At 53.1% G+C, this 13,614-nt stretch overlaps 1 protein-coding gene across 1 annotated transcript in view; it reads left to right on the top strand.

The window, feature by feature from the left end:
* The window catches only part of PKD1 (polycystin 1, transient receptor potential channel interacting), a 148,976-nt gene that overhangs the window by 93,461 nt on the left and 41,901 nt on the right, over positions 1-13,614 (top strand). The window contains exons 23-27 of the mRNA XM_063314827.1: positions 875-1,474; positions 2,362-2,527; positions 2,886-3,138; positions 5,085-5,280; positions 7,979-8,149. Coding sequence (XP_063170897.1) covers positions 875-1,474; positions 2,362-2,527; positions 2,886-3,138; positions 5,085-5,280; positions 7,979-8,149 — 1,386 coding nt within the window. The remainder of the gene's footprint in view (positions 1-874; positions 1,475-2,361; positions 2,528-2,885; positions 3,139-5,084; positions 5,281-7,978; positions 8,150-13,614) is intronic.

Genomic DNA, 13,614 nt, shown 5'->3' with positions numbered 1-13,614 from the left:
ATTTCTTTTGTTTTGTATGGGAAGGGCAAAGAGAAAGTTAACAGTTTTTTAGATAATGTGGAGAAAGTTCAGCTTCTACGTGCTGGGAGGAAACTTGGGCCTATCAAAAGAGGATTCGTATTTTAATAGGCCTAACTTGCCTTTTGAAGGGACGCGGTGGCGCTGCGGGTTAAACTGCTGAGCTGTCGATCGGAAGGTCGGCAGTTCGAAACCGCACGGCGGGGTGAGCTCCCGTTGCTCGTCCCAGCTCCTGCTCACCTAGCAGTTCAAAAACATGCAAATGTGAGTAGATCAATAGGTACCGCTTCGGCGGGAAGGTAACGGCGTTCCGAGTCGTCAAGTGTCTATGACAACGCCGGCTCCAAGGCTTAGAAACGGAGATGAGCACCGCCCCCTAGAGTCGGACTCGACTGGACTTTACGTCAAGGGAAACCTTTACCCTTAACTTGCCTTTGCTGTTTGTGGCTGCAAGTGACATGTTCTGTGTATCCAAAATGGGAGTCTGTGCAACGCCAAATGCCACCTACTCTTGTGGTTCTCCAGAGCCAAAAGTGATGTTAGTGGTCAAGGGTGCCCACAAGGGATGGTCAACGAGGCATTGTGACAAAAGAAATAGGGGTGCTTTCGTTGCCCCATCGTGGCTGTCCATCCCCTACGGACACTCCTGCCAGGAGTAAAGAATCCGGTGCCGCAGCAGAGCCTTCTGTCAGATCCGGCGCGAGGGGAAGCGCTGCGCCTCTGTGCCCCCCTTGCGGCAGCCCTGCAGCGAATGGGGGAGGGCTCTGGTGGGCGACAGTTTGGTTGGGCACAGGGCCAGGGAAACTGCGCGGGGCTGCCAGGCTTCCGGCACTGACCTTGGTGGGCTTCTTTGCAGGGGACTTGATCCACCTCGTCAACGCTGTTTCCCAGGAGTCAGAGCGGCAGGAGCTCTACGGTGCCCAGAATCGGGTGCAGGTGGCTTCCAAGGCATACGCCTTGTCCACCGACTTGATGCGCATCCTGATGAAGTCGCGAGTCCTCAACGAGGAGCCCCTGGAGCTGGCTGGGAGCAACATCACAGCCCGAGGGAAACGAGCCAACCCCCTCGCCCTGCTCTGCTACGAGGACGCCCCGGGCTGCCAGTTCTCCATCCCTCTGGCCTTCAGAGCCACCTTCTCTGACCTGACAGACGTCGTCCAGGTTATCTTCCGTGTCGACTACAACCCGTTTCCCTTCGGCTACATCGCCAACTGCAGTGTCTCCTCGGAGGTGGCTTCCATGGAGTTTCAGAGCAGCGACGGGACAGAAATAGCTGTCGGTAGCCTGGATTTGGAGAAGGCCATCACCGTGATGGTCGTGGACTCCGGACCGAAGAACGTCACGGTGGGGACGGTGGTGGTGGAGGAGGAGAATTCGGTGAGCGTGGTGGTCTCGACGGAGAGCAGCAACACGGGAGCCGGGCTGTATTTCCAGGTCACCTTCAGCATTGCCACTGGTAGGTGCCCGAACGAGAGCACCCTGGGTGTTGCTGGCCTCTGGGAATCGCTGACCGGCCCCCGGCCCCCCGGCCGTCTTCCAGGGCTGAAGGAAGCAGGGGGCCAGAGGGCTGGAAGGGGCCATCCAGTCCAGCCCCTGTTCAGGGCAGGAAGAGCATGTTGTGGGGACACCCGAGGAGGGACAAGTGGACATCGTTGCTTGCAAACCCCTGTTCCCCCGCTCTTCTTACAGTAATCTTATTAACAATTACAATTGCAACAATAAATCTAATACAACTATAAAAAAAGAAAGAACAAAAAGAAAAAATAGAAGGTGTAGACAAAAAAAAAATAAGAAAAGAAAAATAGAAAAGAAAAAATAATAAAGAAAAATAAATTTATAAAGGAAAAAATAGAAAAAAGGTCAAGTCTTTTTAACATGCATGGATGTGATGTGCATATAAAGGGGGCATGGCTTTGACTGGATGGTTCTCTCTGCCATCTTGACCTTTTTGAACCCAACCCCCCAGCCTGTAAAATCAGGTATCCTGTTTAAAAACTGACTCTGCAATGTCATCCATCCACCATTCCCCTTTGTATGCAGGAAGTCCTGTCACATGCAGTTAGGAATGCACCTCATTCTCTCCACCTTCTGAGCGGAGATGGAAAAAGTGTAAAAGCTGAAAAACGAGGCAGAGGAAAGGAGGGGGGACTGGGTGGGGATGAACTGCTGGAGAGGGGAAGGAAGGCAGGCTGGCCCGGGAGGCCCCAGTCTGAGCACGGAAGCCACTTGCTCCTTGAGGCGTGGCCTCCAGCGTGAAGACGCCGACCATCATCCAGGCCAGTCCGTCTCTTTGCTGCAAACCCACCCGTGTCTTCTCTTCTCTCTGCCCCCTCCCAATGGCAGGTCATTATGTCTCCAAGGAAAAGGAGCCATTTCTTGCCGTCTGCCTCTTCCATCCCCCTGGATCCGCAGAGCACAACTGCACGGCCTCCAAGGAGATCTCTCTTGAAGATATGGAGGAGGGGCCACAGGGTGACCCACAGCGCTACACCTTCTTCGTTCCCCCAGGGTGAGTGGGACCTCCGGGCCGAAGGAGACACGGATCCAAATGAAGCGCTGCGGGTCTGCAGGCTGGTTTATCCTGGGCAGGAAGCAGTCCTTAGCTTGTTTGGGGTGCTTTTGCGGTGCACTGACAGGCTCATTTTTCTAGTGCTGCAAAGATGGCCAATGCAGGGGATGCCTGGAAGTGGCAGCGGGGGAGGAAGCTTTCCACCCACCCACTGAGGTCTGCCTGCTGGATCAATGGGCGCAAAGGAGCCAGGAGGCTGCCAGCAGGACCAGCTTGCTGAGCAGGAGCGTGGCCTCCCGCCCCACCCCGGTGACGTGCTGGGCCACTTCCTCACTGCTTGGCTCCCTCTCCGGTTTAGGCTTGCTGATGCAGTGAGGGACCATCACTTGAACATCACCAACCATTTTGCATGGTCCCCCGTGGAGGTGACTCTGGGCCTGTACAGCTCCCTGTGCCAGTACTTCAGCGAGGAAGAGGCCCGTTGGAAGACGGAAGGCATGGCTCCCTTGGAGGGGGCCACTCCGGAGAAAGCCGTGTGCTTAACCCAGCACCTGACTGCCTTTGGGGCAAGTCTCTTTGTCCCCTCGCACTCCGTGCAGTTCATCAAGCCGGTGAGTTAAACCTTCCAGCTCTGATGGCCACTCTTGGTGTTATGCGCTGCTTTTGTTTTTAATTTGTTGTACCTTGGTGGTAGCTGTTGTTATTTTTGGTCAGAAGAACCTTACTTCTCCTCCTTGCATGAGAGCTGGTCTTCCTTCCTGGAAGTCTTTTCCTGCGGAGGGGGACACAACCGCAAGCGGAAAGGTGGAATTCTCCCACCTCGTCATCTAAACAGAAGCAGCTTAGGGGCTGAGGCTACAAGTACAGCGACCATACATCTTTATTAGAAAAGACAGTCCTTTATTTCAGAAAGCTGTCTTTTAGATTTATTTGTTTTTCAAAAACTCACTTTTGTCACTTATTTCGATCATTTAACTTTTACCATATAAATGGTACCACTTAACGTATTCATTCATGTGAAACATATAGGAATTTAATTGCCTTTTTAAAATAAATTTACATATACTGTTTGATTTCAGATATTTTTATTAGAATATGCTTTTTTGCAAAGTTTTTTTGGTTTTGCTCTTGAATTTTCCTTTGTAAAGCAAAGTTATAAACACAGACAATTAATTGTTTTTATCCTTTTGAACCTCTTTCAGATTTGCCCCTTTTTCAGGTTTGTCCTTTAGTTTTTCCAAGAAAATATGGTCACCGTAGCTATTTGGAATAATTAAATATTAACAATGAAGGATCATTAACAACTGAATACAGCCAAGCCAAAGCAGCACCGTTTGGGAGTAGTATGGTCTTCCCTCGTTCCCAAAGGCTTGCCTGAAGATGCATGTTTTCCCAGCTCTTTGGAGGCGTAGTAAGGCCAGGGATAGGCCATCATGGAGAAGGCTGGACAGTGAAGCCCCTGCAGATGGCATTCCCTTGGTGGTGGGACCCTCAGCAACTGCTTTATGGCTTTAGGCCACAAAGTCCTTCCTTCTTCCACTGTTGATACCCTTAGCAGCTTCAGTGGCTGGCCCAGGGGCAGGGAGGGGTGTCTTCATATCCTCTGGGAGGGTTTTCTTCTGCCAGCTGTAGCACCTTCCCCATGCCTTTACTTTCTACTTTCTACTTCCCTCAAGAGCTGGGCATGCTTCTCCCCTATTTTGGGAATATTTGGAACCCCACAAACCTCAGCTGTCCAGGAACAAGGACTGTGCAAATTCCTGTCCTGTGCCTTCTTCCAGGCTCCCTTCTGTAACATTTCAGCCCAACCTTCTCTAGATCCTCTGAATGGATTATTTTTGTGCACTTGGAGAAGCTACAAAGGATTGTGTCCTCTGCAGACTCCATCAGCTTTTGCCAGCCATCCTCCTCTCTGTGGCCTTAGGGTTTTTGCTGTGTCTGTGGGTACGCATGACCTGTTTCATTGCTCTGGAGATCCTCAGCAGATGAGCCCATAGAAGTCTCTGTGGAAATGTGTCCCCAAAGTATCTAAAATTCTCCTGTAAAACTCTGGAGTTGTATTCCTTGCCCCTCTGTTCTGCAACCTCATTTCTAGGCTGCATATGCCCTTCCTTTCAAGGGACAGATCTTCACAGGGGTCTAGAGATTCTTCCTCAATCCGTCACTCTCTCTAACTCAAGTGCCGTAGCATCCCCCTCCCCTCCCCTGAGCTGGACCAAAGCCTGCTTCCCAGGGCCCCGCTCTAAGACTGTTCCATTCTTACCAGATGGCACAGAAGCAGCCAGTATGACTGTCCCACCCTTTGAGCATTTTGATGATGTACAATAATTTATTGTTAATGTCCCTCAAACAGATAATCTGAACATTGTGCATATATGTGTGGTTCAGTAAAGTTGGTCCTGTTTTTTTCAAAAATGGCAATGTATGTAGGGTTCTGGGTAGATAGATATATTACTGCCAAAGTGCATCCAAGCATGGACTAAGCACTGGCTGAAAGTAGACATGGTAAGGACCAGAAAGTCACCACTCTCTGAAATGTACATTGCCTTTCCTTCAGCCTCCAGGCCCTGGGCTCAACTACATAGTTCTGCTGACTTGTGCTGTCTGTCTGGTGACCTACTCCATGGCAGCTGTGATTGTGCACAAACTGGATCTGATCGACATTCACCGTGTGGGGTCGATCCCTTTCTGTGGGAAGAATGGGCTGTACCGATACGAAATTTTGGTGAAAACAGGCTGGGGCAAAGGGTCAGGTTCGTATCCACAGCTCCTCTGGGGCTCTTGTGACCATCATATTAATGGTGGGGTTAAGCTTGGAGAAATGCAGGTGTCCCCCTCCCTGGGAACAAGGCTGGATACCTTCCCACCATCATGGCCAATGGAGGTGGGGCCTGGAACCCCTTTCTCTGCCCACCACTCTGGGGCGGGGCGGTCTTTTTCTTAAGACCCATATAGAGGTTTGCCAATTCATACATCCTCCCCTTGCTAATAACAGGTGCAAACTCCAGCGAAAAGGTTGCAAATCCCTGGAGAGGCTGTTGGGATCTGCAGCTGAACCCAGGGCGCTGGGGCAGCTATTTCTGTGGGGGGAGGATGCCAGGATCTCCTCCACGTGGTTGAAGCCCTGCCTCTTTTTTATCTGTGTAACTTCTAACTCCACAGAAAATTTTAAAACGCCAGTCCCAGCACAGGTCCCCAGTGGAGGCCACTTTGCACTGTCCCTCTGTTCATTCCAGGATGGGCAGCCCTTTTTTTTGGCCTGGAAGTCGCACTGTGTGTTTCTGTCCTACCAGAGGGCTGCAGGGACCGGGGCGGTGAGGCCATGTGGCAGGAGCGGGCAGAACCAAAGCCTTTTGCCCTTTGTTCTGTGTGATTGCAATACCACTGCTCTAAACCGGATGTCATGGTCCAGTCACAGACTGATAAAGACTTAGGAGGTGGTTTTGTAAACCGCCACCTCCTTGCTGACTACTAAGACATAAATTAATACTAAATTTAAATTAACAAATTAATAATAATACAGTACTGCTGCCCAACCCCCAGTGGCTCTGGGCGGTTTCAAAAATTGTTTCAAACTTGGAAATAGTTTAGTTGCTAAAATTCTTGCTCTGTCCATCTTGATAAATCTTGTTGAAGAAGACTCTGAGAACCTTGTGTGGAAGAATTACTTTTGGTTAAAGCAACCGCCAAAGCACTTGGCACGAGTCCTGCTCGACCTGATGCCCTCCAGATTCCCTGGAGTACAGTGGCTGACCCTTGACTGTAACCTGGACTGCCTGGAGAAAGCTGTGGTTGCAGTCTCACCTCTCTGAAGGGCAGCTGGCTGGAAGAGGTTGCCCCCCTCTGTCTCCATATGTTGGAGTCGGATGAGCCAGGGCAGAATGGGGAACATCTGGCAGCGGTTAAGGAACACCAGCGTCCTCTGGGAAAACATCCAGGACAAATATCCCCTCCCGTTAGAACATTGGCAAGATAGTGACTATTGGAGCCGGTGCTCCTGTTTGGAGAGGCAGCAGTCCCAGGCTCACCCAGATGTAGCAGTTGCTGCTCCAGGGTCACTGCAATGTGATCCTGCAAAGGAACTCCCCCACAGAAATGGGGGAGTTCCTACATTTGCCAAGGTAAAAAAAAACACTTGGGAGAGCAGATTGATAGGAACACCAAATTGTCTGGCATGTAATTTTTGCTCAGGAGCAAGACCCTGGGAGTAATCCATACGCCACCTCTTTTCTAAAACCAGCCCAAGTGCCACCAGTGGGCTTTGAAACAAGAACGTCAGGCCCAAGACTCCTTTCACATCAGCCTGGGGAGCGTGTCTGGCAAATTTTAAAGCTTATTCATAGTTTTGTAACGTTCTGAAATTATTGTCCCATAGCTGTGGAATGGCTTGTTTTTCCCCTGAATAAACCGTGTGGCTGCCAACAGCCGTTACGATGGGAAATGAGACTTTCTATTGACTTTAGATTCGGGTTGGCAGAAGAAAAACATAAAAAGGCCTGCCATCTTACATCTGCTGTCAACAGCATTTGGGGCTGATGTAAGCTCTTATTTTGTCTTTTATTTAAAAAAAAATCGTAAACGCTCGCTGTTGCTCAGTGTGATAGCTAAGGAGAAAACTGCTAATGTGTGTTGTCCTTGATCAGTGGATCGCCCTGATGGGTTTCTCTGTAATCCTTACTTACAAAACTAGGCTGTGCAAGTTTCGGAAGCCGTGGGGAGCCTCGGCCTGCAAAATAATTCACACTGTGCAGTTTAAATGAATGGGCGCACGCATGCGTATGTTGCATGTGCTTTGTATAATTTTTGCTCTTCTCCTAGTGAGGGGGCAATGGGAATTGCACTGTCTACATCTGTGTCACTGAAGATGCTGGGCAAATCACCCAGGCCACCTCCTGAGATTCTGCAGAGCCGTCTTTGACCGCCCTCTCTTCCACCCAGCGCTTACATTCCATTGGTGGACTGTTCCTGGATTTAGAAATGAAAGCTGAGATTCCCAATGTGCTAAATCCTTTGTGACCATCAAACATTATAAATAGTGGGTTGGCTGCTCAGATTTCAACAGTTTAAGGGATGCAGTTTTCATACCTGTTTTTTTGCGGGGTGGGGTGGGGTATGTGTGTATGTGTATATGTCCCTACATGAATGATGTTGACCTGAAAAGTATATGAAGTAATTGACATTTATTTATTATTTCCATCATCTTCTCCATTTCCTTGAAGATCTTTGTATTGAACTGCTGGAAATCAGTATGGTTACAATATGATGGTTTTGTGATTATGATAGCAGCGCCCCAGCTGTGTTCCAAACTGCTTGGCTCCAGATCCTGCTTCAAATGGCAGATCTGCAATGCCTCGGTACTTACAAGGCACTCTTCTAAAGCTCTTCAGGAGACACTTAGAGAATCCCAATTTGAGGCTGCCCTTCCTTCCTTCCTTCCTTCCTTCCTTCCAGGGACCACAGCCCACGTGGGGATTACTTTGTATGGGATGGATAGCAAATCTGGGCACAGACATCTAGATGATGATAACGCCTTTCGCCGCAACAGCCTCGACATCTTCCAGATTGCCACGGAACGGAACCTGGGCAGCGTGTGGAAGATCCGGATCTGGCACGACAATAAAGGTGAGTAAATGCAACTGGTTGTTGAGGTTGGCTGTACAGCTGGAGTACAGTACTTATGGTTCAATATGAAATCAAAGGCAAGAAATCTCTGCTTTTCATTCCCCCCATTTTTTCTAAATTGGTCTTTTGAATTTATTATGATAAATGTTTGTTTCAAAAGCAGTGTAGATTCTAATGCTTGAATATAGAGGTACTCCTTTGTTGTACACCCTATCTTTTATTTAGTCTACTTCTCATCCTTTTTCCTACACCACACGCCAAGCCCCTAGACCAAGTTAACAAAGACAGTGGCTGTGTTTGTGTGTCACATGATGCCCAAACAAATGGCCTACCTTATTGGCCTGATTCACATAACCTGCTGAGTTATGGCTGGGTTCCCACAACATGCTGACCCTGAATCCCCTTTTAGCCAAGCTTGTGCAAATCCAACAAATCTAGAGTGGCTTTTTCCCTTTGGTTTTTCCATCAGTTGAAGCCAGGATACTGCTTGTTACTGTCATGCGCTGCCTGCCTCTGAATAATACTCAGACACTGGTTCGAGGGATCAGGCTCTGGTTTATTCACAGCGCAGTTACAGTGTCGGAAGAAAAAAGCTGAGAGTGACAGGAGCGCGCCGGTGCGGGGTTTAAATACCCCGCGCCGGTCAGCGCCCCCTCACTCGCGGTCACGTCACCCCCCTTTGTCCAATACGTTGCCCTGCCGGTGGGTGAGGGGTTGTGAGGCCCCGCTGGCGTTCCGGGATCGCCCATCATCGGGTTTTCTATTCATCCGGTGATTGCTGTCAGCTGGGCGATCCCCGTTGTATTGGCGCTGATGGCTCGGGTGTGCTCCGTGATCCGTTTAGTTATTGTTTGTTGGCCGTTAGTCGTTGTGAGTTGATGGCTACTTATCTTGAGCCCCTTCTCCTGTTTCCTTGCTATTGTCATGTGTGCCATTGCGCTGATGACTTCAGCTCAACGGCACTCATGACATACTGCCCCCTGTCCGAATAGTGCTCCCCCCCGGTTTTCTGGTTTTTTTTTTTTTTTTTCTTCAAAATTCCCGCCGGAGTAGTTGTCGCCCCTCCCTTTGCTCCTCCCTCTACCACGTGCCTTCCCAGGGTGTGTCCATAGTGCGCATGCCCGGGTCACGTCCTGGCGTGCGCATGCTCCAGCCACACCCTGTTTGTTTGGCTCAGTTCGGCGAGGAGAGAGGCGTGGCTGGTCGGGTGCTTATCAGCTCCAGGTAGGGCCCTTCTTTTTTTTCCATTTAAAGTGCGTCGCCTTTGTTATATCTCCTGGGCGTTGCCCCCAGGTTGCCCTGTTGACTTGCTTGCCACTCCCCCGCGGCCGGGGGGCGGGGGGAGGGTGCTGGCGAACGCTTGTCACCACCTCGTGGGCCCGGGGCGGGGGGAGTGAGTCCCGGGGGGGGGGAGGTCCACCCAAGTCGCGGGCTTGGGGGGGCCCTTTCCCTTGGGGCACGGGAGGCGGGGGGGGGCCTGCGGGGGGGGGTTTGCAGGGGACGGCTTGCTGACCTTGGTTGTGGCTTGTCGGGGTATGCCCGGTGAAATGCTCTGGTTAGGTCAGGCGCGTTAACGTTGTGCGCCGCCACCCATTCCGGGTGGGGGAAGTGTTTCCACCTGACCAGATAGTGTAGAGTTCCTCGTTGCTTGCGGGAGTCGAGTATGTCCCTTATCTCGAAGTGGTGTTGCCCGTCGATCATCACCGGTGAGGGCTGTGGCGTGCTTGGGTGCCATCGAGAGGTGGTTGCCGGTTTCAGGAGGCTGGTGTGGAACACCGGGTGGAGTCTCCGTAGGTTGTGTGGCAGGTCCAAGCGTATTGCTACCGGGTTCACTATTTGGGTGACTCGGAACGGCCCGATGTACTTAGGCCCCAGTTTTTTCGAGGGTTGGGTTGACTTTAGGAACTTGGTGGATAGGTAGGCCATATCCCCCGCTTGGAACGTCGGTTGTTGGCGCCGGTGCTTGTCGGCCTGCTCTTTGTAGGCTGCCTGTGCATCTTTCAGCGCCGCCGTGATTATTGGCCATGATTCCGCGATCTTCCGTCCCCAGTCGCTAGCGTCCACCTGGGGTTCCGGGGGTTGAGGTAGCTCCGGTATGGGGACGAAGTCGCGCCCCGAGACTACTTCGAACGGAGTTTTCCCCGTGCTCGTGTGGACGGCGTTGTTGTATGCGACTTCGGCGAACGGGAGCAGTTCAGCCCAGTCGTCTTGGTGATAGTTAGTATATGAGCGTATGAATTGCTCTAAGGTGGCATTAAGAACCTCTGTGGCTCCGTCCGTCTGGGGGTGCCAGGCCGTAGATAGGGCCTGTTGGGTCCCCGTCAGCTTTAGGAAGGCCCGCCAGAATTTGGAGGTGAACTGTGTGCCCCTGTCGGTCACCACACGTGCGGGACATCCGTGTAGCCTGTACACGTGGATGAGGAAGAGTTTGGCTAGCTGTTGTGCGGATGGGACCGACGTGCAGGGGATGAAGTGGGCCTGCTTTGAGAAGTAGTCCTTCACCACCCAAATGGCCGTTTTCTTCTGGCTGGGTGGGAGGTCCACTATAAAATCCATAGAGATTTCCTCCCATGGGCGGGAGGGTTCTGCCACCCGTTGTAATAGCCCCGCGGGTTTGCCTGGTGCCCGTTTGGCCCTAGCGCACGTTGGGCAGGACGCCACGTATGCTTTTACGTCTCGCCTGAGCGCGGGCCACCAGAATTGACGCCGTGTTAGGTGTAGGGTCTTGAGGAACCCAAAGTGTCCCGCTTGTTTGGCGTCGTGTGACCTATGCAAGATCGCCTGGCGTTGCGAGTCCGGGACGTAGATTCTGCCTTCCCCCCATGCTAGGTCCTGTGCCATCGTTACCTTGTCGGGGTTTGCCAGGAACCAGGGGTCGGTTTTGAGGGCGGCGGCGAGGTCCGTGCGCATTCCCCCTGGTAGTTGTGGTTGGCTTCTTCCGGTCGCCGGTTGTCCCGCCGTCGGCTGCGCCGTAGAGTCGAGCTGCCTCCGAGCGCCACTTCGGGTGGTCACGGCCATCCCCAGTTGCGAGGCGGATAGGACCGTCCCAATGGTGTCTGGGGCAGGCTCTTCGTCTTGGGGCAGTCGGGAGAGGGCGTCGGCCAGGAAGTTCTTTTTGCCCGGCATGAACTTCAGCTGGAAATTAAAGCGGCTGAAGAATTGGGCCCATCGGACCTGTTTTGGGCTAAGGCGTCTGGGCGTTCGTAGGGCCTCGAGGTTCCGGTGGTCGGTCCAGACCTCGAATGGTTGGGTGGCTCCCTCGAGTAGGTGTCGCCATGTCTCTAGCGCTGATTTCACCGCGAAGGCTTCTTTCTCCCAGACGTGCCATCGCCTTTCTGTCTCGGAGAACTTCCTTGACAGGTAGGCGCATGGTTTCAGGAGCCCCGTGGGGTCTTTCTGTAGCAGGATGGCCCCCAGGGAGAAGTCTGAGGCGTCGGCTTGGACCACGAACGGCCGTTCTGGGTCCGGGTGCGCGAGGATTGGCTCCGTAGTGAACAGCGCTTTCAGCTTGTTGAATGCGGTCTGGCACGCGGGAGTCCAATTCAGCACTGTGCCCGGGTTCTTGGCGCGTCGGGTGTCCCCCACCCCTTTGGTTTTGAGGAGGTCCGTTAGGGGGAGGGCTATCTCTGCGAACCCCCGGGCGAATGACCTGTAAAAATTCGCGAATCCAAGGAAGCTCTGTAGTTGGCGTCTGTTGCGGGGGCGCTCCCAGTTTAGCACCGCCTCGACTTTTGCGGGGTCCATTTCTATGCCGTCCCCGGAGATTCGGTACCCCAGGTAGTCTAGGCGCGCTTTGTGAAACTCGCACTTTGTCGGCTTGGCATAGAGCTGCGCCCTTCTGAGCTTGTCGAGGACTTGCCTGACTAGGGTCACATGTTCCTCGTGCGTTTTTGTGTAAATAAGGACGTCGTCGATGTAGACCAGGACCCCTTTGAACAGATGTTCATGCAGTACCTCATTGATGAGCTGCATGAACACCCCAGGGGCCCCCGCGAGTCCGAAGGGCAGTACTTTGTACTGGAAGGCGCCTAGGGGGCAGTTGAACGCAGTCTTCCATTCGTCCCCCTCCCTGATTCGGATGCGATAGTACGCCTCGCGAAGGTCCAGTTTGGAAAAGACTTTGCCCGTGGACAGGTGGGCGAGCATGTCCTTCACCAGGGGTAAGGGGTATTTGTTGGACAGGGAAGCCGCGTTTAGGCCCCGGTAGTCGGTGCAGAGCCGTAGGGTGCCGTCTTTCTTCTCCCGGAATAAGACGGGGGCTCCGACCGGTGAGCATGCTGGCTCTATGAATCCCCTGTCTAGGTTTTTATCGATGAACTCCCGGAGGGTTGCCATCTCCTTCGGGGTCATCGAGTAGATCTTTGGTCTAGGTAAGGGGACGTCGGGCAGTAGGTCGATCCGGCAATCCGTCTTGCGGTGGGGGGGTAGTTGGTCAGCTTCTGCCTCTCCGAAGACCTCGGAGAAGTCGGCGTATTGTTCCGGTAGGTCTGCTGTGGTAGCGGCGTTGTCTTGTGTAGTCGCCTCCGCTCGTCCTACAGTGGGGTTGGTTCTGCCCGCTGGAACTGGTGCTCGATACTCGCCGTCGCCGAATGTGAAGATGCGGGTCTCCCAGTTGATGCGCGGGTTGTTTGTCGCGAGCCATGGCATCCCCAGGACTGCAATGGGCCGTCCGATGTGAGTGACGACGAACGATGTGCGTTCGGTGTGAGTGCCCATTTGCAGGGTGACCGGCTCGGTTTGCAGCGTGGCTGGTTTCCCTCCCGCTGTGGAGCCGTCCAGCTGGTGGAATGCCAGCGGCGTGGGGAGGGGGAAGCAGCGGAGGTCGAGTTTGGCGACTAGGTCGGGGTGGATGAGGTTTTTTGAGCACCCCGAGTCCACTAGTGCCGCGGCCGTGGTGGCTCCGTTGCCGGCAGAGAGTTTGATTGCCGCCATTATTACGGGGCTTTCGTCGTTCCGTCGAGGTGGTCCGCGCTGCTGTCCCACCGCCTGCCTCGCAACGCGTTTCAGGGCAGGCGGGGAGCTTTTCCCGCCGGCTGGTCGGGGTCTACGTTATCCTCTTCCCCCCAGTGGGCGTCCCAGCCTTCCTCTGGTGTCGCTGTGGCCACGGTCATTCGGCGGTGAGGGGGCGGCCCCAGGTTGGGTGGTTTGGGGCTAATTTTCGGGGTGGGTTTAGGCGCACTGATCGGCGGTCGGTTGGCGAAGCAATCCACTGTCTTGTGCCCTAATTTGCCACACTTCCCGCAGGGCTCCCGATTGAATTTCTTTTTTGGGTATATGGGGCCGGCCATCCCCACGTGTGGTGCGGGTACCTTTTTTCCGGCATAGTTTGTGTCTTCCGTGGTTGTCATGAGGAAGGTGCGGTGCGCGTGTTCGGCTTTCCCCGCGAGGTGGATCCACCCGTGTAGCGTTTCTGGGTCGTCGCGGTAGAGGGCCCATTGGAGAACGTCGCGATTGAGCCCCCTTTT

The sequence above is a fragment of the Candoia aspera genome, chromosome 14 (assembly GCF_035149785.1).
Source record: "Candoia aspera isolate rCanAsp1 chromosome 14, rCanAsp1.hap2, whole genome shotgun sequence".
NCBI lineage: Eukaryota > Metazoa > Chordata > Lepidosauria > Squamata > Boidae > Candoia > Candoia aspera.
The sequence above is the reverse complement of the archived record's forward strand: the minus strand, read 5'-3'. Positions and strand labels throughout refer to the sequence as shown.